The following is a 27,429-nucleotide window of genomic DNA, read 5'->3' as shown; positions in this document are numbered from 1 at the left end:
CCTACAAACAAATCCGGGATACGGCTATGGGCACCAGCATAGCACCATCCTATGCCAACCTATTCATGGGCCTTTTAGAGGAATCCTTCCTAAAAACCCAGAATCCTAAACCTCTCACCTGGTTCAGATTCTTTGATGACATCTTTGCTATCAGGATCGAAGGTGAGGACACCCTATCCACATTCCTCCAGAACCTCAACAACTTCTCCCTTATTTGCTTCACCTGGTCCTACTCAACCCAATAAACCACTTTCCTAGATGTTGAGCTCCACCACAGAGATGGCTACATCAGTAGCACTGTCCATATCAAACCTACTAACCACCAGCAATACCTCCACTTCAACAGCTGCCACCTGTTCCATACCAAGTAGACCCTTCCATACAGCCTAGCCACTCATGGTCCTCGCATCTGCAGTGACAAGAAGTTCTTCTCGAAATATACCCAGTGTCTCACCGAAGCCTTCACTGATTGTAATTATCCTCCCAACCTTGTACAAAAGCAAATCTCCCATGCCTTATCTTTCCAGTCTCCCACTACCTCCCAAAGTCCCACCGTCCAGGCAAAGAGGAGCATTCCCCTCATAACTTAGTACCACCCAGGACTGGAGCAACTGAATGACATTCTCTGCCAGGGTTTTGATTACCTCTTGTTGTGCCCTGAAATGAGAAATGTCCTGCCCACTATACTTCCCACCCCTCCCACAGTGGTATTCTGCCAACCACCGAACCTACACAATATACTCGTCCATCCTTACACAACCCCTGCTCCAAATCCCTTACCTCAAGGCTCACACCCCAGTAATAGACCTAGATGCAAGACCTGTCCCATACATCCTCCCACCTCCACCTACTCCAGTCCAGTCACCAATATCACCTATCCCATCAAAGACGTGTGGTCTACAAGTTAAGCTGTAACCACTGTGCTGCATTCTATGTAGGCATGACAACCAACAAGCTGTCTGTTCGAATGAAGGGCCACCAACAAACTGTGGCCAGGAAACAAGTGGACCACCCTGTTGCTGAACACACTACCAAACATGATATCCTGCATTTCAATGACTGCTTCACAACTCTTGCCATATGGATCCTTCCCACCAACACCAGCTTTTCTGAATTGCATAGGTGGTAACTTTCCCTGCAATACATCTTACGTTCCCGTAACCCTACTGGCTTCAACCTTCGTTAGTCACTGTCCTCGCCCATCCAGCCCCTTCCCTGTTCCCATTCCAGCCTACACAGCCATCATCCCACCACCACACCCAGTCTTTTCATTTCTCTCCTTTTCCACTACCTCCCCCTCCGCTTCCCATATCTCCTCTGACCTCCGTCTAACCTGCAGCACTTCACTGTCTGCCACCCCCGCCATACTATCCCTCCCCCTCTCAGCCCCAACCTCCTCCTTACCCCCACCCAGTCGTCACTCCCATCACGCACTGGTGCTCCTGCTCGCAGTGTGATTTCAGTTGCCTGACTGCAGTCGTGTATGTGTGTGTGTGCGTGCGTGCGTGCGTACGTGTGTCTATTGTTGACGAAGACCTTAATGGCTGAAAGCTTTAATTGTGAGAGTCTTTTTGTCATGCCTGTCTGCAACTCAGCATCTCCGCTATATGGTGAGTGGTAACTTTCCTTCTCATAATATTGTTACATTCCATTCAGGATTTTCCATTGTTTGACAATTTAACGTGAACAATTTTATTAGTGACATGACAGTTTGACACTGTGTGATGTATCTAGAACTCAAAGAGAGATGTGAACAGTACTATCATCTCTGATTTATATATAATTTTTGTTGTTATCCGGAATGTAAACTATTCTGACTACTGTTCTTCCTTATTGTTCTCATTAAGATTATCTCGAAACTACTACAGCTCTATAGAAATATTGTACTGTATCAGAACAAATAAAGAGCTCATCTCAAATGATTAATAGGCGAGACTCGAAATTAATTATTCTTCTACAATTACATTCTCATAAATATCTAGAGAGTTCCAGATATCTACTTTGATGTGCATTTGGAGAGAGACTGGAAACATGGCATTCGAACCTGCAATCACATGGTGATTCTTTGCAAACTCAAGAACAGACAATTACATGGCATTAACAGTGCTTCACCAAGATTTCGTCACTGGACACATTACGCAAACGATAAGTTTAGTTATCAGTATGTCACTTGGAAGCCAACAGTACAAACCAAAATCTTATCCAAATAATACCCCCAAAACAACAGAAAACACCACAACAGATAAAATAGTATAATAGTGCCAACACTAGATTTACAGCAGGGAAGTGCAGATCATTTTTCCTTCTAGAATGGTATTGGTGAATGTATCTATTGTTCCCAAACTACAAGGAACTGACAATAAATTTCATCAGGTTTTTTCTCCCAGCTCGTGAGAGTAGGGTGGGCCACTGTAGGACTTCATTACTTTCAACCAAATACCCTAACAGGCTGGGAGTGGGCAGAGTGAATTCCAACTGGGAATCTTTAGAATAAAATTTTCAATTCTGGCAGTCATCTGATGACCAAGGAAAATGTTTCGTACGTGGCTCCAAAACGTATTGCCACTGAAAACAGCACACATTGTCCTTCTCAGGAATTTAAACTACTTTGTGAAACTAATGGCACTTCATGCTTCACAACTGCACTGTTTCATCCTGAGACCAATAAACTCACTAAAGGATTCATAAGAACTTTCAAGTTACATACAACAAAGTGTCTTCAACAGTACAATAAAGACAATGCTTCATTGCTCTTCCTCTCTCAGTACAGAGTTGGCAATTATTCTTAAGGCAAAAGTAGCTGAACACAAACGTTTCAGTAGCTCTGTCACACAGATTTTTCAAGTTATGTTTTCATCAACATACTCACTTAAGAACATGAAACTTTTTACACTAGTTATTACTTTTTGTTTTGTACACTGTGTTAACAGATGAGGTATTTTTGACAGTATGAAATTGGATGAGCCGTGAGTTTCAAAGTTAAGAGCTACAGCCTGCAAGTGGAAGACAATGATCCAGTACAAATTTACAGTTTTTCTATCATCGCACTGCAGGGCAGTCAACAGCCTTATGTGACAAAACAATGCTGCTCACATCAAAATTAGGTGCTATAGCCAGTCACTATAATATTTCTTATGCTCAAAGGAAACAGATTTCACCTTGTCTTGAAACAAAGTATTATGTATTCTCCAGAATCTCTTGCATTAATACTGGATTCTCTACGTATGCATTTCTAATAACTGGTGAAATAGTAAGATGTAAAGTTGTGTGCCATTGTCATTTGGGTAAACCTACGGGTTAAGTTTTGCTGTCTAGCTGAAAAGGCCTTCTTTCTTTGTTTACAATGGCACCTTTCCTTCAACGCATGTGTGCACTGTGCCTTGCACATGTCTGTAAAGTGAATGTGACTGTGATGAGTGTGAGTGGAATTGTAGTGTAGCATTGGTGATTATGAGAGAACTGAGGGAGTGAAACCTGGTGCCGTCACATACTATGCTTCTCTCAGAATGTAACAAAGAAGGTCATGATGCTTAACATGCATACACCAGGTGGCCATAATTACAGTGCAGCTACTCACAGAGGTCCAGTGTAGGCTATAATTATTGTACGCCAGTGAAACTTTGCAGTATTACTAATGCATTAATGCGGAACTGATTTAAGCTGGAAAAAGAATAGTTACAATTTTGGGCACCAGGAGCAAAGTTGGTGCTTTACAACATCTCGTCTATGTCCCCAATACTTATATTGTTTGACCTTTTTTTGCCCATGTCCCATTCCTAATCTATTACATATGGAAACATTTCTATATGTCTGTCTGTCTTGCATTCACGGTGCCAGGTCTGCACCTGGTGGCCAGAACTGGAACTTTTTTGCAACATAAACCTGTTTCGCATTAGAACACTGATGAAGTTTCGCTGCCATACAATAATTACAGTTTGCACTGGACCTCTATGAGTAGCTGCACTTTTATTATACTGACATAGTACTTTGGACAGATCACTATCCAAGTCACTGATGATTACAATGCCTGTGTTTATATAGTATCTGTGTCTACACAAAACAACATTCTTCAGACATGAACGCATGTCTGAAGGAATAGACCCATATTGTGATCTATTTCATAATTTTTACCACAACTGTAACTGTCAGTGACAAAGTCTGCTCCTTCAGCATGTCTGAAGGACATTATGCTGTGAAGATGCAGCAGACACTGTATAAACACAGACACTGGACACATCAGTGATGTATCCATGCCTCGACAGGCTGCAATGATGATATTTGTATCTCCCTGTATGGGAATCACAAATTATGAGAACATAACGGCTGTGACTATGTGAGATATGGTAGTTTGGATCGGTGCTGCAGGTGTGCTCACCCATGATCAACAGGAAATCCAGGTACGAGGTCCTGTCTGGCATAAATTTTCGTGTGTCACGAACAGTTGACATCAACGCATAGCTGCAGTAGGCCTATGTGAATTTATTTCATAACTGTCAATTGCCATAAGTGCTCTTTCTATGAAATACGCAGAGAGATTTGGAATTTAAGCTAGAAGTTTGGCACAAAGTCTGGTGATCAGGATTTATTTCTTCCAACATCAGAATTCAAAGTGGCTAGTTCCAAGTTGAGCACCACCACAGATACATGGATTAGAGCCTTGGTTATGGAATAGGCTCTGTTCAATAGTTGTTTCAGAACAGTGAGTCAGAATTTCCTCCTTCTGACTAAACCCAAGGGACAATAAACTCTTTTCTCGAGGATTTCAAGAGAACATATTTATTTACGTTCTCTGCTTTACGACTCTATATAATACGAAGTAACAACAGCAAAAGCTTGAAAGATAAAGAGTGCTCTTTTTGTGGTTTCCTACCTGCTCCTGCACCTGTCACCACTGCGACTCGTCCATCAAACCTCAGTTTGTCAGCCATGACTGGAAACTGAAATAAACCTTTACATATTACAAGATTCAACAGGAAATAAAGGATTATCTAAGCAGAATCAGATGACAATTCAGTAATACACAATAATTGTAAATGAGAAAAATCAAGTATTTCCAAATAAGTCCATCCAAGAAATGAAAATGTACTGCCTCATCATGCAGAAAATATAAACATAAGCACAATCCTTACAGGGTAGGCCAAATGAATAGCTATACAATGACATGAGGCACAAAGTAGTTCTACTTTACAACTGTAGGAAACAATGCAGCTGACACATTATAAATACAAAAGCTGTTAGTGGCAGAAGCACAGTACGCAAGAGTTCTGTTCAAATGTTTTTAAGTAACAAGATAGATGTCAAAATGTAAAATGATAAGTGTTATAATCAAAAATTTGATTTTATTAGCAGCTTCAGACAAACAAAATACAAGAAATGACACGTCTGCCCATGTTCAATAACTTTTTATTTTGTACATTCTAGATTTGGGGTTACACTAGAAAATTGGCACCCATCACAAAGACAAGGTTGTGTGAAATAAGACACAGCAAGGCATTGGCAAGAGACATGTGTTTTATTGTGTGTCACAGCATTCTTCTTGGATGATTTACAGAAACCATATAAAAAAAACTAAATCTGGACAGCAGGACAGACCAAGTACAAGTCAACTGCCTCGACCTCACTTAGTCCATCCAAAATAAAAGAACATTGCTAAATTCAAATCATGAAATTATAGCATTGCAGTGCTCAGCCTGGTGGCAAGACACTTACACAAACATTCGTTTAGTGTCTGGAGTTTCAATGTACCAATAATTTTATGAACAGCCCCACAATAAATAAAATAGCAGCAAAAACTGGGTACTAGAATTTGAACTTTAGACATTGTAGAGAGGTTCAGAGAATCCTTAAAAGGTTACACAGGACATTATGCTGTCACTCAAAAATAAAAAGAGAAAAAATACACACGAAAGACTACTTAATAAAGATTTTAGGCAGGCTACAATTTGCTTGGATAAACAAGACAGCTTTTTCCAGTATTTTCCTAATTTCCCCTTCAGCCACAAGGAAGAGAAGAGAACTTTGTTTTGAAGAACCCATTTTTGGTTTCTATATTTTCACACTATCACAGTTACAAGTCTTGACCACTTGTTTGCCACTGACTAAGCTAGTTCTTAATTTCCTTTCTTAGTACTGTGTTTCAATTCCAGCACTACATTTTTAACTAAAAATACATTCAGTGAAGATTTCCAGCTTAAAAAGAAATTTAGAGAAGGCCTATGTTCGACAACAACGTGCAATAACCACTCACAGGCGGCAGGTGGCAGCAATGGCAGTGGAGGGTATACAAATCATGTCAGGGGATGTGGAAAACAATGCAGTTGTTGTCATAATGCAGAAATGGAGCAGTTTATCTGACATCCAAAGGGGCATGATCATTGGCTTTCAGGTCAATGATGGAAACTTTCCTGAAACGGCTAAGTTTGTACACTGTTCACTGGCCTCCATAGTTAATAAACTGTGCAGGGCAAAATGGCGCTATACAAAACCAGTGCTGAGACAACTGAGGTGCACCACAGGCCATAGATGACAGTGGTGGATGCAGCTGCGGATATGTGTATGAGCAAATATATGTACAACTGTTGAGCAATGAATCACCCAGATGAACCGAGGAGCTACGAACAACGTCTCCTCAGTGACCATTCAGTTAACATTGCACCGTATGGGCCTCTGCAGCATGCGCCTGATTCATTCACTCATGATGACTACTGTTAATTGGTGACAAAGGCTGGGATCTGCATGCCAGTACCACAACTGGATGTCCACTGAGTGGTGACATGTGGCCTTTTCAGATGCATCATGTTTTATCCTCCATTGGATGTGAAACGCCTAAAAGTAAAAACCCTACAACAATCGTCAGAAGGGTCCAGGCCAGAGGAAGGAGTTATGGTCTGGGGAATGTTTATATGGCACTGCCTTGGTGATCTCATCATTCTGGAAGGCACAACAGATCAAACAAATATGCATCCATCCTTGGGGATCACGTCCACTCCTACATGCAGTCTGTTTTTCCTTAGCAAGATGGCATCTACCAGCAGGACAATGCAATGTGTCACACAGCTCACAGAATGTGGTTCAAAGAGCATCAGAATGAGTTTACCATAATCCCCTGGCCACCAAACTCCCCGGATTAACACCCAATAGAGAATCTGTTCACGCCATGGATCCTCAACCGAGAAACTTAGCGCTGCTGGCCACAACAGTGGAGTCGGCATGGCTCTAGAACGCTGTCAGTACTTTCCAGAAACTCGGTGATTTGCTTCCTACACTTCTCGCAGGAGTCTGCACTCCAAAAGGTGGTTATTCAAACTTTTGACAGGTGGTAACATTAATGTTACTGGACAGTGTATAAACAGAAAAGATTACCACAATTACCAAATAGTAGTTTATATCTGCCCTTCATAAACTGTACACAACAGCACATGTAAAAAGGTGTTAACAACATGAAAAAGAAGAGGAGCATTTATAAGGGAAGAAAGACGCTGTTTTTATCATTCTCATCAAATGCAGTTGTTGGACATTTTTAATTTTCATTCACAATTTAACGAATGTTACTAACATATTTTATATGCTGTACAAAGCCTGTAAAAAAATTGACAGTTTACATTACATTTGACAAAGATGGACCCACTACTTGCTATTGCAACATTGAGAACATTTTCTGGAACATTGAGAACATATTGGCAGACAAATTAGAAGCTTACAAAGTTAAGCTGCTGAAAGTGTTAGGTTGCTACAGGCAAGAATAATTCCTTAACCACAAAGCTGACTTTTTTAGAAGATTGACAAAGTATTTGCCCTTATTTTACCAAACACCAACTTCACTCAAAATAGAATTTCATACCTAAATGCTGCAAATTAAATGTGAAAGAGGTAATAAAAACATTTGACTTAGTCCCTCTTCATAAATGGGGGAGTGGGGTTATGAAGGCCATTCACTCTCAGCAGATAATCAAAAGGAGCAGACATGTGGCAGAAATATGAAGCAGGACATTTGCACTCAGACATAATATACTCTTAGATGGGAACAGGTAATATTACATATGTGTTCATTCATTCTCACACAGTGTTTCCCAAATCCGAACATGAAGGAGAGCCTTTAGGGTTATGGAATGAGTCAAATTATAGATTAGGCAGAAACAAATATTGCCAGCTACTTTTGTACAGTATACTAACAATATATTATGGCTAGTGCTAGAACAGAAGTGAACCAAGCACTAAGCTTTGTGGGACAACACATTTCACATTTTCCTACTCCAATTTTAATCTTATTCCTATTGGATCATTTGTTAATGGTCCTGAGCTTTCACACTATTTTAGTTTCCCTTGTAGAATTTTATGACTTTTACATGTTCATACAAAATTCCAAATGGTAATTTTGTTGTTTGGTTCTACCAGCATTGAGTTTGAGAAATCATATTATATTGCTTTCAACTTTAAAGAGGCCAAGCTGAGCTGCTGTTAAAAAATTATTCTCAGAAAGGTTGTTCAATGTTATACTTTCCCAAAATTTTTCATTAAATTTAACAAATTATTTGAATTTAACATTATTTTTCTCACTACTACTGTCTTCTGGGAGCTGAATATTGTTTGTCTTACCATGCTCAGTTTATTTGTTTCACTTTTAGTAATGCTGCAAACAGCCTTTGCTTTGTTCCTGTGGGTGTGGGTGTGTGTGGGGGGGGGGGGGGGGGGTGATGGTGGTGGTGGTGGTGGGGTGGGGGGGAGAGTGAGGGGGGGGGGTGCGTATGCATGCTTAGTACATGGTTGCTCCCTTTTTTTATGATACAATCAAGAATATTGCTGTACTGCTTGTAGTCCCCCTTAATTCTTGATTACAACTTGTCCTCTGCAGTAAAGAATGGTCCCTTTTTGTGGTACACGATATTTTGATCCCAAATGTTTGCCACCCTTTCTCTTAGTTTTCACAGACCCATTCTAAAAAGAAGGTGGGTTCACAGTTTTGTAGGAATATTATTGGGAAATTATTCAATTTTTCACTACAGTGTGCCCTCATTAAACTTCTTCCCATTGTTCATCAAGTAAATTATCTCTGAATATTATAACTGGATTGGCATGTATGACTCTGTTACACTGTAAGTTTCCCTTCTTAGTTCAACCTAATTCATGGGGATGTTTTATTGTGTTTTATTGCTGCCATTTGACCATTACAGTCAGATATATAATTTATTAAGGGGCTAATTTACTTCATGAAAAGTATTTGGAATTAGAAATAAATTATCAACTGCTGCTGCACTATGTCCTCCTGTTCTTGTTGGGAATGTTAATTCTGGGAATCAAACTAAAGCTGTACATCACTCATTCTAAATGCCCTCGATCAGAACCATCCAAACAAATTCAGTATTAAAATCTTCAAATACCACTGCTTCTCAGTTATCTGTAGTAATTCATGGTTCACACAATATCCAACTTGTTTAAAAGTACTGAAAACTTTCCTCTGTCTGCTGTTATATCCCCACACTCAACCACAGCAAATACTGCTAACTACTGAAGATCATAATATGATCTTCATTCTTGATAGGCCTCACAGATACCTAAATGGTGACCTAACAGAGGGTCTAGGTATTATCTGTGAAGACAGTCCTCTGCAGCAGGATTCTTGCATAACTTTTATCTGCTGGGAACAGAACTGTTTCAGAATGAATTCTCAAATTATAAAGTGCTGCTCTTTCAGACATTATACTGTACTTTGGTGGATGGGATTTTCATCTTATTTCTTCAACAGACAGCTTCTTCAACAGTTCTGGTTAAAGATATTAAAAACAGTGGTTTTGGTGTAGCAGAAAAACTGAAACCCTTACTTAAAGTCATGGTTATCCTAACCTTTATTCGCAAATCAGGTGTATTGCTTACTATCTGTTACTTCCTTGTTTAATCATTTTGGTAGTAAAGGAAGAGACAGGTGCAGCACAGCCCTTAGAAGTGAGTCAACAACACTCCTTGACAACAGTGATGCAGTTCAGTCAATACAAGTCCTCAATAGCTCTCTTGCGTACTGTTGCAGTCCTGAGTGAAAACAGCTGTAGTTCTAATAACCACCAAGGAGATCTCAAACTAACAAATAACTCATTCTCATCAACATCTTGGTATGTGGCAGTTGCAGTTACAGCAATTAGTATCCCCTTTTGCTCACCAACCATACTCTGATAATGAAAATCTTTTCGCAATACACACATAAATTTGTTACCTCATGCTCAAATACACATTACTGTGATATGATGAAACAATAATAATTGGTCTATCCAATGGCAACTGAAACTAGTGTGCAAGATTTACAGATGGGTGGAAGGGAGAGATGTGAAGGTTGACAAGATGCATACAGGGATGTAAGTGTAAGATATTCGAAGTAAATCAGAGCCCTCCAGTGAAAGTACTTATTCAAACTACACTCTGAAACAATGAGGAAAAAGCTTAAGCCATCTGCACTAGGACCCTGCACAGTGCTTGTTGTTGGCAACACCTTGAGCAGTTTTAGCCCAATATGTGCCCAGACACAGTTGAGGATGGAGCAGTTATCCTTTTACACTGATTCGTTCAGAATAAACATCAACATTTAATGCAGCCAACATCAAGTTTATCAGTGCTGCTCTCTTGAGTACTTCGATTGGCTGTAAGTCTATCCCATAGAATTCAACAGAAGCCCTCTTAATTCTTTCTTTCACTTTGGGTGACATTGTGGAACACCTAAAGATCTGAAGAACATCAGTTACTGCATAAATGGAAAGATTTTTACCTTTACAAGAAGATGTATATGATTTACAGGCAAATCCAGTATTTTAGTTGACAGCAATTTTTGCTCATAGCCAAATCAAACTGTCACATCCTTGAAGCTACTGCCTACGTCAGATGGCATTAAATGTCATAGCTCCAACTATGTCCTATCCTATCCTGCCTTAAGCTTCTGTGAAGGAATGACACATATTGTAAATAGGAATGGTTTGTTTCTTATTGGCAGCTACATTATGAAGAAAAGCGTGACCTAGAAACCAATTAAAGGCCACAGAAAGAAGAGTCTTTTTCATCGAGAGAGTGTATAGAACTGAAAGTTCAATGACTGATGTCCAACCCATGAGCTAAAAGGATAAAATCTCTGAAACATTTCCCTGAACACTATGGCTACATCAAGAAAACAGTGACTGAAATATGGAATGCACAGAACTCAATTACAGATAAAGAAGACTGTCAGCCCTTTGAGGCTATGCGAAGTGGCAGGAAAAGTTTGAGACTATTTTTTACATGACATTCGCTAATGAAGTGTTTTGACTATGCAAAGAACTGGCCAAATCTCTGCAAAATACAAATTTGAATACAACCAGAATGAAATATTTTACTGACATTCTAAAACCAGCTCTGAATCTTACAACTGCAGAAGCATTTGATATGCCGTTAGAGGAAGATAAACATTTTTCTAAGAACCTAAATCTGAAATACCAAAATATCTCATGGCTAAGGCAAATATCAGCAAGACTGATACATATCAATATACTATCTGTCTCATGAATGAATATTTAAGAAACATGTGTTTGAAATTCTTGTTCTCTTTTTGAATAAAACTGAACAAACGTTCAACCAGGGGAATCCAAAGCAGCTATCCCATTTTGAAGAGATACTTGTTACATCTTCCAATACATATCCTTCATCTACACAACATTTGGAAGAGTTGCTTGGAGTACACACAGCCAACTTTAACCTGGACAGGCTTCATACACAGGTCTAAATGCTGTGAACCGCTGCAATGAGTATACAAGCATGTAATATATCCTCTACAAGAATACAACTTATTGCTGAATAGGGTAGGGTTAAACTGTTTCAGAAAGTTATTCACTTGATCATTCTGCTTAAAACATTTTCAATACTATCAGTATGCTATGAAAGGGCATTCTGCAATTAGTTACAATTTGTCTCAGGTCAATAACAACACAGTCAAGAGTCAACCTTCTACCTGTCCTCCATGTCCAGACACGAACAAGAACATCTCACTTTTTTCCTTGTTCGTATACATAGTATTTTCAAATGTATGAGGGCCATTCGGAATGTAAGGTCCGATCGTCTGCGAAATGAAAACGACAATCTGATGAAACTTTGCACAGATGTGTTGTGCAGTGACAAGTATGCCCATCGACCGCATCACGTCGCTCTTTTCAGTTTTGAGAGCACAGTGAGCACATAAAGATGCCTAGAAAAAAGTGTCTTCCATCAAGTGCGAGGATCTGGTGAGAGATTTCATCTGAAGCTACTCAGCTCACATAACGTGACTGTCATGCATTTCCTTCTTCATGGTAATTCTCACCTGCACTCTGCAGGGACAATGAAGATGCTCCTGCAATGTTTTCAATGGGAAGTGTTTGATTACCAACAATACAGCCCATAATTGGCTCCCACTGAGTTTCGTTTCTGCTTACATGAAATGCTGGCTATGAAGACAGCATTTTGCCACAGATGTGTGTGTAGACCAGTGCAGAGATTTTGCGAAAAGCACAGGTGGCTGCCTTCAATGATGAGGGCATTGGAATTGGTACAATGCTATGACAAATGTCCAAGCCTGAGCGGGGACTATGTAGGGAAGTAGACGGAAGGTCTAGCTAACATTTTTGAACTCCACAGTGATTTCCATTTCGCGACCAATCAGACCGTACTTTCCGAAGAGCCCTAATGTACGAGGGCCGTTCAGAAAGTAACCTCCGGTTGATTTAAAAAAATACACCAAGTTAAATAAAAATATTTTAATATATACATCTTACAACTACATCTTTGCACTATTTTTCTACATAGTCTCCATAGCGATTGAGGCACTTATCGTATCTCTTCACAAGCTTTGAAATTCCTTCTGCATAAAAATCACCCGCTTGTGCCTGGAGCCAGCCTGTGACCGCATCTTTGAGCTCTTCGTCGTCATCAAACCGCTGTGACCCGAGCCATTTCTTCAAATGCATGAAGAGGTGATAATCACTTGGCGCCAGGTCTGGGCTGTAAGGTGGATGGTTGATAACGTCCCACTTGAAGGACTCAAGAAGGGCCGTTGTTCTGCGAGCAGAGTGAGGACGGGCGTTATCGTGCAAAAAAACGATACCGGAAGTCAGCATACCACGGCGTTTGTTCTGTATAGCCCGTCGTAACTTTTTTGTTGTTTCACAGTACACGTCTTGATTAATGGTCGTACCACGTTCCATGAATTCAACCAACAACACCCCTTTGGCATCCCAAAACACCGTTGCCATCAGTTTTCTGGCAGAAAAATCTTGCGAGGCTTTTCTTGGTTTGGTAGGCGAATTTGAATGTGCCCACATCTTTGATTGTTCTTTTGTCTCAGGGTTCACGTACTTAATCCAGGTTTCGTCACCAGTCACGATTCTGTTTAACAATGGTTCTCCTTCGTCCTCATAACGTGACAGAAAGTCTAATGCAGAGGCCATTCTTTGAGTTTTGTGGTGGTCGGCAAGAATTTTGGGCACCCATCGTGCACAGAACTTACGGTAACCCAATCTTGCTGTCACTATCTCGTACAAGAGAGTCTTAGAAATCTGTGGAAAACCAGTAGACAACTCCGACATTGAGAAACGTCGATTTTCACGAACTTTTGCATCAACTGTCTGAACGAGTTCGTCAGTCACCAATGATGGTCTACCACTCCTCTCTTCATCATGAACATTTTCTCGTCCACTTTTAAATAAACGTACCCATTCACGGACAACTCCTTCACTCATAACTCTCGGTCCGTACACGGCACAAAGCTCACGATGAATAGCTGCTGCAGAATATCCTTTGGCTGTAAAAAACCTTATGACAGCACGCACTTCACATTTGGCGGGGTTTTCTATTGCAGCACACATTTCAAACTGCCACAAAAACTAAACTAGCGCAGGTACGACGTTCACTCGACCACGGCTTGACGCCGACTGACCTGTTGAGTGCGTGAACGCACAGATGGCGTCGCTAATCCTCCCACAACCCGCACTGTGACCAATCGGAGGTTACTTTCTGAAACGCCCTCGTATCACGCTGCCTACAAAGCAACAGTTCAAGAGTGTACCTATTGAACATTTCATGGTGACTTCATTACTTCCGACACCAGTTCAACATTATGCAGGACAGTGGTCTGCACAACCTGCTTTATCATACAGTCCTCTGATCTAGGCAGGCAATTGCTGCACTGAGTCCTAAAAACTGAGTGAACTGTAACAGTGGTTACAACACTGTCCTCTAACTTGAATGGTAGGTAAGGTAAAGTTCTGCTTTCCGTCCCTAGATGGGCCAATCAGGCCTGACGAACTGCTGTGTCATCCTGTGCCAGTGGCATCACTGGATGCAGTACATAGCGGCACGTGGTCAGCACACCACTATCCCAGTCACTGTTAGGTTTATTGACCTCGGCACCACTACTAATCGATTGATTATCTCCTTTCTTGGCCTCACAAGGCTGAGTCCACCCCATACCAGTCCTCCCACCGAGGAAAAATCCCTGGAATGAAGCCCGTGTCCTCTGCATACCAGTCAGCCGCACTGACCACACAGGTACAAAGGTAGACTCTTAAAGAACTGGGAGTTGGTATTGGTTTTGTTTTGCTTTAGGGTGCAAAAAACAACTGGGATCATACGCACCCAAGTCAAAACTATCGAACACGAAGACAGAGAGGAGGTAAAAAATGACTATTCATCAGTCCCAAATGATATGATAGGAGACAGCTAGAAATAGGCATGGGGAGAAAAGGCTAAAAAAGACACCATACAGAAACAGAGGTCCAAACCGAAAAATTAAATGGCTTTTGCCACATTGCTTTGACAGATAAAAAGTAAAATGAGGTCGACAGCCTGCACATCATTTGCTAAAGAGAACTGGGAGTAAATTCTTGGTACTCCAATCCATCCTAGACATTTATAGGTAACCCTAAACTACATCAGGCATCATCACAAATAATTCATTCAGTGAGGCCCAAATTTGTTTCCCCCTACAGCCCTGCAAACAGACTTAGTGTTTCATCCACGAAGACCTCAAGTTTGGCAAGACATTGAAATCTGACTTAGCTCTCTTTTAAGTCATTACTATAATTCATTTTGAAACACACCGCAACATAGTAAATCCCTATATAAAAATTACAGAACTATTAAGCAGACAGCTAGCTATATCATGTCATTCATATGCCTAGGGCAACTTGCAATACGAGGTTAGCACACACCTGTGTGTGAATCCCATTAGCAGCAGCACAGTGTCGTGACTTAATTGTAGGAGGACCTTAGGTGAGTACTACTTGTTTTCATGGTATAAATGATACACAGGTAAAAACAGCATTGCTGAAGTTTTTAATACATAAAAATTGTCCACAGTATAAAGAACCACACAATTAGCAATTAAGTCCCATGAAAATTTATATCAATACAAAACAATGAAATTCAATGACATTCACGAACACAGATTTGCAGGAAGAGAAATTTGCTTTGTAAAAATTAATGCAATTACAGATAAGGGTGATATCAGAGAGAGAAGAAAAATGAAATGCCATAAACCCAAAAAGCCTTGACTGCACAATTCCAAACATATAACCCCTCGGAATAAACACTGAACTTACAGTGTGAAGCTGTCTTCTCAATACTTTCAGCATTCTGATTCACTACTGATGAGCCGGTAACAGTAAAAGTCAAAAGAGGGTCCAGGGAACTATTATCTCAGGTGAATGGAGCACTCTGACTAAAAACAATTAATACTGATGTCACAATACACGAATTACAGTGACTTCATGCACACAAACATTTCAATTCAAATACTGTTAGTCCGCAGAAAAGTAAAATATAAAAGGCATCTGATGAATCTCTATGAAGATTATTACTGCTGCTGTTGCAACTTGGACTACTCACTGCTTATGTTCTCCATTTTCTGCTTTATTCGCATTTTTTTACTCTTACACAACTAGAGTACTTTACTACTAATCTTAAACTGTTGATAATAGTTTGGAATAGACAGAGAACAGTGGTTGAAGTGTCAGCAGACTGGCTCTGGACTGACAGAACTATACTGAATTACAATAAAACTTAAATAATTTGCTTCTGTTCCCATACACTGGTCAAAAAATGATTCTGTAAAGCTGTAGGGAATTCAGTCAGACATAAAATTAGTGTAATGAACACACAGGTCAACTGTGTATCAAACTGTGCAGAGTGATACTTCTGCTGCATAAATTAAAACTCATATGTAGCAAACAATAGCTATTGTCCTCCACTATCTGTTCTTCCAATCATGATTGGTATGCACAATTTTTCCATACAGCAATTTGTGTGGTGCACACACAATCTTTATACAGCAAAAGAAAGTGCCCAGGACAACCATAGGTTTTATAAACAAGGAATCATGTCAGCTAGTTTTATAAATAGGGAATCATGTCAGCTACTTATGAAAGAAATGAGTATATCAACTGTGCCCTCACTCTTTATTAACATTATTTTCTTTCAGTAGAAAAGCATGCGCAGAGCTTGCCATACAGAAGCACTGTTCATGAATAGAACATCAGAAATAGATATAACCAAGGTACTATGCTCATCAAGACAGTTATATTAAGTTATGTTAGTGAACTTTTCACATTCAATTTTGATGGAATTTCAGGCTTTCAACAATATCCTCCAATGTCCTTATGGACAAAACAGTCATAGAGAAAAGGAAACCACAAACTTGACAACTGCAGACATGCACCTGGCAAATGTGGATCACACTTGGAGTTATGATAGTGCTTTGCTCCTAACATCAGAGCCTTCACCACAATGTAAGCAGTGGAGCACTTTCCTGTAGCTCATTGCATCAAGTGCACACTACTCTACATTGTTCAACATAAAGCTCATATCTTCACTTCATTAGTCTTTTCCTTGTTGTTGCTGTTCAAGTTAGAGGCAACCTACAGCACTGCCATTAGTATCCTGCCCAACTATGACAATACAAGAAACTCATTGTTTTGTTGCCTTCAGTCCAAAAAATTGGTTTGCACAGCACTCCATGCTAATCTATCCCATGCAAGTCTATTCCTTTCTGCATATATACTATAACCTAAACCCACTAAAACCTGTGCCTGTAATCGAGTCTTGATTTCACTCAACAATTTTTATCCCCTAGACTTTCCTCCATAAACAAATTAACTATTCCCTGATGCTCCAGGATCAAGCTATCCCTTGTTTTAGTTGTGACTTACAAAGTTTTTTTTTCTTAATTCACTTTATTCAGTACACCTTCATTAGTCACTTGATCTACCCACCTCATCACAAACATTCTTCTGTAATGCTGGATTTCAAAACTTCTATTCTCCTCTTACCTGTAACGCTTCTTGTTTACATTACACTGCCATGTCAGATCACACTCGAGCTTTCACAAAAGACTTCTCAGCACATAGATTTATATTTTATGTTAACAAATTTGTACTCCTACTTCACAAAATGAAAAGAAGGAGAATAAAAACTTTTCCCTTGATACATGTGGTTGGTTAACCACTAATGTAAAATATAGGAAGGAGTCAACCTCTTAATCTTTAAAATCCACTCCTTAACATTTTTGGAAGGACTCCCCTTTCCTCACAAAAATTTAAAACTTGCACTATGCTCATTCAACTGTTGCTTACAACAGAGGGCACATCTCTGGCTAAAGCATTTAATGCCTTCTTATCAACATACGGGGTCCATTCAAATAATTCCAGAACTTTGTCCACAAAATTTTTCTATGCTTACCTTTTACTTATTGTGCATAATCTCCTTTGAAATACTCTCCTCCACAACTGATAAACAGCTCCCAAGGCTGTTTCCACTTCTGGAAGCAGTCTTGGTACGCCACTTGTTGGATCGTGTGAAGCGCCATCTGCGAATTTTCTTTTATATTGTCTATTGTTGCAAATCTTTGTCCTTTCAATGGGATTTTGAACTTTGCAAATAGAAAAAAAGTCCGCGAGGGCCAGGTCTGGAGAGTACAGACGATGCGGTAGCACAGTGATTTCATTTTTTGTAGAATAGTCATGCACCAACAGGGATGAATATGTAGGTGCATTAACATGGTGCAGAGCCATGAATTGTCTTGACACATTTCAGGCTGTTTCTTTCTCACATTTTCTTGCAGGTGTCACAACACATCCTGATAGTACCATCGATTAACAGTCTATCCCTGTGACATGAATTCACAATGCACTTATCCTTCAGCGTCAAAGAAAACTATCAACATGGTTTTGACATTTGACCTGACCTGACAAGCTTTCTTTGGTCTTAGAGAACCTTTCACGACCCAATGTGAAGATTGAACCTTAGTCTCAACATCATAACTGTAGACCCATGTCTCATCACCAGTTATGATTCTCTTAAGGAACAACTCCTTTTCATTTGCTCTTCACAGATTGTGAGGCAAAGGTTTTTCTGGTGTTGACTCATGAGCAGTGGGAAGAACGTGGTGGCAACATGGTGCATTCCTAGGCTTTCATGACATTTCATTCTTCTGCAATCTCTTGGACAGTCAGGCTTTGATTACTGAGTACAGTTTTGTGATTTTCTTGACATGAGCATCATTGGTAGATGTAAGACATCCTGAACTAGGGTCATCTTTAACTTCTAGCTAACCATTTGTAAATTGTGTGAACCATTTGTAACACCTAGTATGGCCTAAGCGCTCATCACTATAGGCTTCATCCACAATTTGGTGTGTCTTTGTAAAGGTTTTCTTGAGTTTCATGCAAAATTTAATGCAGACATGTTGTCCCTCTAACTCTGCTGTTTGGAAATTCTCAAACTGTGCAACATAACATTCTAATCAATACAGCACTGAACAATAACTGACAAACATACAACAATGAAACTTCCGACAGTTACACATTAAACACGGACATGTGCAGGGACGCCAACCACATTTCACTCCAGCACACTGCTGGTGTGAGATTATGAATGTTCCAGAATTCTTTGAACAGGCCTCATACAAACAACATTCAGTTAAAGTATATGACACTATTACAAGGATACCACACACATCACTCACAGATGACTCAACAAAAGTAGCTCAGCTGCGAAGGTAGGTGACTGTACAGAAGACTTATGACTGGGAACACAATAGGAGGGTCACACTGTAATGAGAGACCATATGGTGACCAGTGGCAGTTCTGTACAGAGGCTAGAGACAGGGCTGGACCCAGAACTCCTGTTAATAGCCCACTGGTAATTCTGAAATATAACGGCTCACCTGGCATGTACATTGTTTACATGTAATCCAGCCAGTGTCTCAAAGAACCTTGTGGAATTGTAACAACTGCCTTAATAACTTGTGATGAAGGCACATTAGTATTTTGAGGGCTTTGTGATAGTTTGCTTTAAAAATCACTCTGGTGTAGTAACCTAACACCATCCACAAAACACTGAACAAGGCTTTCTACTGCACACAATATCTATTACAAATGTGGTGCCACTTTGGGGAGGCCATTCACTCGCTCAATACAGCAAGACAAAATATGGTCAACACAATATCCAAAGAAGAGCTTGTATGGGAAGGAGCACAATAAAATAGTGAGTCAGGCTCGGAAGTTCTGTTCGTGAACCTGTCCAAGAATGTGGTGTCTCTGAGTAAAATCTTAAACTTTCTCTTTCTCTATGACTTCCAATTAAGTTTTATGCACATAATCATTCCTTGGGGCAGTGTTCAAGACTTCTGACAGTAGGTACTCTGAATCCTGCAGTTATATTCACCACATAGCTGTAAACAAATCCCACTTGCCCCTTTCTGCCATGCCTCTGTGGGTCCCAGCTAGCTGCAGCAGTAAGAGTAGTGCAGTGATCCATGACTGGCCTCACTATTCCCAACAGAGCATTGCCTGGACTACCAAACAGCAGACACTGGAGACCTCCCACATAGGATAGTAGCTCTGAGTAAATGCTATCAAAATTGGGTGCTTTTTCAACTTTCATACTTTAAAGACACCTCTTCACTACTAAATTATCTGGAATACTCCGTTTCGGATCTACATGCTGCACGCCTTCCCCTATAGGACGCTAGTCAATTTTTTTCCACATTTTTCCACATGTAACAGCAGCGCTGAGTGAATTCTATCAAAACTGGGTGTTTTTCAGCTTTCATTATTTTAAAGTTGGCACCTCTTCACTACTGAATTATCTAGAATAATCCATTTCGGATCTACATGCTGGTTCGAGGACTGTCAGTTCCTTCTCAGCTTTAGTTGTGCACGCTCTGATTTGAGATGCTCTAGAGACTGAGACAACATAAACTGCAACTTAGTTGTGTTTACACTTCAAATAAAATAATTCTTTGAATGATGCACTTCAGTTGCATGAAAGGGAAGGATTTGTCAGCTAAAGTGAAGTATGCAACTCACTTTGGCCATCGATATGAATCACCAACTGTAACCTGCCTCACCTGCTAATGTTCTGCACAGGCTAACTAATAAACAGGTTACACAGCAAGCACAAATGACTGAGGAAGAGCTAAGGTTGGCTAATAATGGGTCTCTACCATTTGATTCACTTAAATGTCACTCGCAAAGTTATTTTACCCCATGTATATTGTTACATCAAGTTTCCTCCGCACAGGAAGTGTGGAAGTCTGGAAATCTGATACATTAACATCTCTGCCATACCGAAAGCTGTGTATATCATCTAAGTGGTGCTAAACAAGTAACAATACTACCAGTGCCAATCCTCAGATCTGCTGGCATTTGTCACATCACAATTCTAAAAACACACACACACACACACACACACACACACACACACACACACACACACACACAGAGAGAGAGAGAGAGAGAGAGAGAGAGAGAGAGAGAGTTTTTTTAAATATAAACTTACTGTGAATCAAATTTTCTCCAATGTGATACTGTTTGCTCAGTAGTTCAAATCTCTAGCCAGTGTAATGTTGTTAGAGATGCACCACACAATTTGACTAACAGCCTGACTGACAAATAAGTGAATACTGTATCAGTCTACTGACTGAGGTTTTAACATCAAAATTAAAACTGCTAGTCAGCACTGCTAATGACTCTTATCTGGTGATAAGGTAAACACAGGTAAACACTCCAGTCAGCCAAGGTAACAAAGTTCACTAGTCTTTCCCGCAAGTAACATTCCATGAATGACTGATGGACTTGAGCAGTAAAGGATGAGAAATGAGAGTATGATAAACAAAATGTATCAGTTTTCTTTTGGTATTAAAGACATGTTATACATAAACAACAAAATGTGGATTAGAAATTACAAATAATACACTTCCAATAGATGGATCATTGTTTTCTTGAAAGATGTAATATGAAACGATAAACCTGTAGCATTAAACGTGTTTTATTAACTGAAATTTTAAATACTTCAGTCTACTTCAAAAGCTCATACACACTTTTATGACTGCAAAGATAAATTCAAGCAGAAAAGAAAATCCAAGAACGTAAAATACACCTACACTATGCACTTTAATGTAGTTTGTCACAACATCCCAAATAAATCCAGATCATCAGTCATGTCACAGAAGTTTTATTATGTGTTCAGCACTTGCTGTGTCCTCAATATCATAAATGTTTTGAACTCATCAGTGTCAAGTGAAAAATGATTAATTTGTTGTCAAACAACTTCAGATTATACATGAGCATCTGTAATTTTTTGGGTAAAAGATTAAACATTTTATAGCTGTATAATTTACTTGAGTTTGGTTAGTTATGCAGATTGAAGGTTACTGCTAGACCATTTTATGTTTCCTCGGATTCTTGATAGCGGGAAACATAATATGACTAAAAATTACCTCCCACAATTCACAAAAAAATTGACAAAGATAAAGAAAAGCAACTGGAACCAAATGTTATGGGAGGTATAAATGCACATGTTGACACAAGCTAGCAAGATATGACTAGATAAACTCAAGTGTAAAATACCTGTACAGATACGGTACATGTAAAAGTGAACAAATTACTATTGCTGAGCAACTATTTAGGCGTAATGAGTGACCAAGCCCTCTGTGACAGCAAAATCATAAATCCAATGTTTTGGGAAAGAGATCTGACCCCACACAAAACCTTAAATCATGAAACACATTTTCCTCATTATCAGTTCATATAGAGGGCCCGTTGTGAAAACTCACTGTGTAAAAATATAGCATACTGATACTCACATTTCCCATCTTTAACACCCCAGTGGCTTCTTGAGATAGAGTGAATTGCATAGGTCAACAGGGAATGTCCTATTCTGAGCTTTGTTAGAACTACTTCCTCAGCTCAGTGTGGTCGGAAGGAGGTAAACCACATGCTTGCACTGAAGAGTTCACTGACCTCATTTTACTGCCCTGTAATTCTCACCACTAAGCCTTCTACCACCACATGGCCTTCTGCTCACATATGTGGTGACTGACTGCTGACACAAGGACAAAACAGCCCACATCAGGCTGAAGGGACCAGGCTTCCTTGGGAGCCACAACACTAAGTTCAGTTCCATGGCTCCCTATGGGTCCTGGGACCCAGCAGGTAAATATTTCCTTCTCCTGCCTCTGCAAGAGAAGCAGAGCATCCTGGACATCTTGCACCATCTTACCTGCTGAATAAATCTGAGCAATAGCAAGAAGGTCACTTGGGGAATCTCAGCATGTGGTGAATTTCTTGACACAATATTGTCTTATCTGTTCCAATGCCCTCAGGGTAGCAAACAATTCTGCAAGTAAACTGGGAACTGCTCTGGGAGCCCTACCCAAAGGACACGTTTGGGCAACACAACAGTGCAGTCGATAAAGTGTCCCTGCTTAGACTCATCATTGTAAACAAAAATGAAATTCAGGTGATGATTTAAAATCTCATAAAATTTTGTTTTAAAAATTTAGTCTGGGATAAAATTTAGTCTGGGAAACATTCTTCCTGCACTCACTCTATTCAAAAATTAACCTGTGCTTTCCCTGGCTGTCAACCTTAATTCCATCCATCTGTTATAATTCAAGGTTCTCCCTTGCATTGATCCCAAATGGCCTTGTTGCCCACAAACAGTTACAGAAGATGTTCCAACAGCAGCCAGGCAATGTAGTTGGATGCTGGCATATTTGGAACAGAGAGAGCCCTGTATGCCTGGCTTACCATGAGAGGATGTTGAGTAGACAGTGGAGCCTTACCAGCTTATGCACATAAGCTAGAAACTGTATTTGTCCAATAAGCACCAGCTGACAGCCTAAGACCCTCATGGTGAACCCCATCTAACATTCTGAGATAAGAAGACATTTCTGATACATAAATCTGGCATCTGTATTCCAGCTGGCACTGCACAAAGGCTTTATGAAACTGGAGAAGGTGCATCTTGTCTTCCCCAACCCCCCTGCCCCCAAGATCTATGACTGACGCATGTGAGAATGTTTCAAGCCTTGGAGCAGCTTCATTTCCGGTCTTTGCGATGTGGCAACCATGTTAGTCGTTCATCAAAAGTGATGCCCTGATATTTCACCATTCTTGAAAAGTGAAAATGGTATCACAAAGTTTAAAAATAGTTAAAGTAAAAAGACAACAGGTGTGATTAAAATGAACACAAACAGTTTTCACCCAAGAGAACTGGAAACCTGTGGTGTTTGCCCATTCATCAAACTGTCTGATCGTTAAATGCAATTGTGTACTGTTGCTAGGGTGGAGGATGCACAGAAGATGGAGAAATTTTCCATGAATAAGAAACATGGTAAGGGACTCATTACCCTGGACATGATACCATTTATCGTAATGGTGAGTGCTGTTACACTTAAAATACTCCCTTGAGGGAAGCCATTCTCCTGTTTAAAATGTTTAGACAGATCATCCCCGACACTGTATCTACAATACCTTTCCGTTACAAAGGACTGCATGAAAGTGGGTAGGTGCCCATGGAAATCACACTTAACAGCTGCAACAGAATGTTCCTCCAGGTAGTATCAAAGGTCTTTTCCAAATCGAAGAATACACGGTCAAGGTTTTGCTTATGTAGGAAAGAAAGCTTGTCCAATTGCTGCTTCTAGCAAGGTTAGGTTATCAAGTGTGGAGTGATACTTCCTTAACCCACACTGGGAGCAACTTCACAACGACCTGGTTCAAAGACCCACACTATGCATTAGATGACCATACACTCCAGTATATTTCCTATGTAGCAAGTGAGACTGACGGTAAAATAGCTACTGGGGCTGATATGATCCTGCCACGGTTTTAAAATTGTCATTAAAACAGATTCTTTTCTCGAGTCAGGAAAAACTTCTGTTACCCAAATTTCATCAAAAATCTGAAAGGGGGCCTGCTTTGACTGATGGTGCAACTGCTTCAACATGCTATACATTATCCGTGATGACCAGGCACAGTATCATGGACGACTGACAATACAGAATCCAGCTTCCAAAGAGAGATAGAGAGGCTTGTTGTATACCTCCATGTTGGCAGAACAGAAATCTTAACCAACCTCTTCATGTGTCACCTGACAGCAACGGAGAACCGGATCCTGGCTATAATTAGCCGTAATCGTCATACATATTTCAGCCATTGTTAGGAGGCATTCCTGCTCTCATACAGCTGCTACTGGTGGTAGTGAGTGCACCTGGAAATCCTCCTAATGGCTTATCATACTTTACTTGGGGCACATATCATCTTCTTGCACCTTTGCCCCACATTGGCACAAGGTTGGCATGGTTATGAATGGATTTGGCATGGTTAATTTAAGGGATGACTGGATCCCCTTTCTGTCACCAGCCTCATTATCCGTGGTACAGAATATGTACCTCAAATGCCCATGTGCAGCATTATTCATGTGAATGTGAGTGAAAGTTTCCTAGCTGTCTGCATGTCACACAACTTAGTCAGGATGTGGGTACCAGCCCATATTCACCTAGTGGGATACACAGAACTGCTTCAAAACCACATCCAAGCTGGGCAGCACACCGGCCCTCATGATTTATACAGTAGCCTGATTCAATTCAGGGCCAACGCATCTCCTCATCCCAGAAGTAGCACTTTAACACTTACTGCTATCCGGGCAGGTGCTTGTGGGTGTGAATCTATCAATGGGATTCAGGAAGTCTTGTCAAGAGCTCTACTTATTCTAATTATTCTTGTTGCCTTTCCCATCACCACACAAAAGGTTGCAAGATCCTCATTTGTGCAGCACTGATGGAACCGTCACATAGCCTCCCTCCTGCCCCCAATTGCAGAACAAGACTCGATGCACCAACGGATACACTGCCCCCCAGGTGTTCCTGAGGGCTTGGTGATGGAAGCATCAGCAATACAACTGGAACATGATCTGACTGTAAAGCACCCAGTTAGCCTTTCTGAACAGCCATTTTGGTTGCCTCCTTCCTGGATCTGCTCTGTTTGGCAGATGGAGAACTGGTTGCTCACATGAAGGTAGTCATTCATCTCCCAATGAACAATGTCTTCAAAAGTAGGTGAGATCAATGGCTACGGACAAACCTGCAGCAAATCTGGAATGAGTAGACAGACTCATTTTAACCAGTATGGTATTTTCAGTTTTTGTGAGGTCCTCAGTTACTAAACCCCTGGGGCAGGTGGGGTTAGACAGCTTTTGACCTGAATGTTGCACTCCTTTCCCCACCCCTTTACCCTTTGAGGTTGGTGGAAAAAGAGGAAGTTGTGAGACACTCTTTCTGGGATGCCTTCTCAATAAATGGTGTACAATTTTGCTTTTCTTGTGTGCTGTGCTGCCTTTGTTGTTGTACTTTTACTCTGTTTGCCTTTGCAGGTGCAAGTGCCAGTGCCAGTACAGGTATTGTTGTTGTTGTTGTTGTTGTTGTTGGCGATGGCAGTGGTGTGTTCCGTTTCTCTGTACATGTTCGCATCAAAATCTCTGCCTTAGTGACAGGTGTCTTCACTACAGAAGCACAGGAAGTGGCAAAGACAAGATATTTAGTCATCTTTTATTCTTTCTTGGCTTTTGCATAAAGGATACTTTGTCACCTTTACTTCTCCAAGTTTTTGTTCTTCAATGAACACTGGGGAGTCTTGACCCAAGAGTAGTTGACGTATAAATCTGGATCCGGGCAGTCAGTGCTAGATTCATGGGTTGACTTTCTGTATTTCTTACAAGTTGCTTCACCTCTGCAACCGAATGTTTTGGTCAAATTACTGGTATTTGTAACACCTCTTGAGGTCATGTATGTAAGGTGTAACCTTATGTAGGTGGAAGCCTGCTTGATCTACTGAAATAGCAATGGAGGACTGAAGGTCATGATGAAGGTGGCTGTCTTCTCTAGCTCTCCATTATTTTGCCACATCCCTGTGATGCCCATTCTTGATTAAGTTCTGAGATATCCTTGCCCATAACATGACACACCCTTGCTTGAGTTGTGTGTCTCAACAACTAGATCACAATCCTCTAATTTTTTATATTTTATTAGAAGGTCCACCTGCTTTGACCTATTAGTTTCAACTAGTAGGGAACTATAAAATAACATTTTAATAGTTGTTAAGGTACCAGGAAGCCCTTCTAAGCTATTCTTAATTCAGAAAGGGACACTTTTTCAAGTGTCTCCTCCTTTTTCTTGATCACTAGAAACACATTACAGTTCATGACTCATTGATCCCCTCAAACTTTTGGATGAGTGTATGTGATTACTCCCATACAGTACACCCATTGTGTTGGGAGTGTTGGTGTGTAGCTGATTCGTCATGATGTTCCCACAAGCACCTAGGGATGAAAAGGTCTACCAAGACAGGGCCCTGCTTGGCTGGGTAAGCATTGTAAAAATTAGGTGCCACACATTCCCAATAGGTACCTGTTAACAAGTATTCTGCATTAAGCACATCTCTCATCAGTATACAGCACAACTTGGTTTGAGTTTTCTTTTCTTTTTTTTTTTTTTTTTTTTTTAAAAAAAGGTTTCTACCATCATTGTGATCCAGTTGATAAAGCCAAGATCACTGTTTCCTATGACACACAACTTTAGACTGCTGCACTGTACTGTGGTTGTTGAAGCATGCCCAGAGCTGAAAGTTAACAGTTGACTGGTAGCACACACCAGCCCCAGCTCAGGCAACCCAGGCTCACTAAACCTATACCCAGTCAATAAAGACCGAACATCTTAAGGTGCAAGCCATAAGGCATGACCTGGGAGGCATGGTTGTGGGTAGTATTAGCCCCCCCCCACAGACAAGAATACCTTGGATTAATCTTAATGATAGACTCTGTGGAAGACCGTACAGTTGATATCATGGAGAAATCTAAAAAATACTGAAAGTTACTTCAGAAGAATGATGTTTTGGTATATTCTTGGTCATTTGCAGCAAAAAAACTACTTCTGCAAGATGGGCTACATCCATGTGCCACATCTGGACAATTCAGAGTGATACAACGTCTTGAACATTTCCTGTTCATATCTTCATTCAACCCTTCTATTTATTCACTTGTAGCAGTCCTGTCTGTAGTGTGTGGTGTATGTTAACCTATTCCTGTTTAGGTATGAATTTGTTCAGTATA

General features: G+C 40.3%; 1 protein-coding gene across 5 annotated transcripts in view; it reads right to left on the bottom strand.

The window, feature by feature from the left end:
- Positions 1-27,429, bottom strand: part of LOC126263669 (peroxisomal multifunctional enzyme type 2) — a 533,675-nt gene that overhangs the window by 95,156 nt on the left and 411,090 nt on the right. For 3 of the 5 annotated variants that reach the window (XM_049960781.1, XM_049960779.1, XM_049960778.1), the window contains exon 2: positions 4,871-4,937. In XM_049960781.1, the coding sequence (XP_049816738.1) occupies positions 4,871-4,928 (58 nt within the window). In that variant the 5' untranslated portion in view covers positions 4,929-4,937. Of the gene's footprint in view, positions 1-4,870; positions 4,938-15,581; positions 15,687-20,817; positions 20,953-27,429 lie in introns of those variants that run through there. The other 2 variants (XM_049960780.1, XM_049960777.1) reach the window with 2 other exon arrangements.

This window comes from Schistocerca nitens, chromosome 6 (genome assembly GCF_023898315.1).
Source record: "Schistocerca nitens isolate TAMUIC-IGC-003100 chromosome 6, iqSchNite1.1, whole genome shotgun sequence".
NCBI lineage: Eukaryota > Metazoa > Arthropoda > Insecta > Orthoptera > Acrididae > Schistocerca > Schistocerca nitens.
Note: the sequence above shows the minus strand (reverse complement) of the source record. Positions and strands in the feature narration are given on the sequence as shown.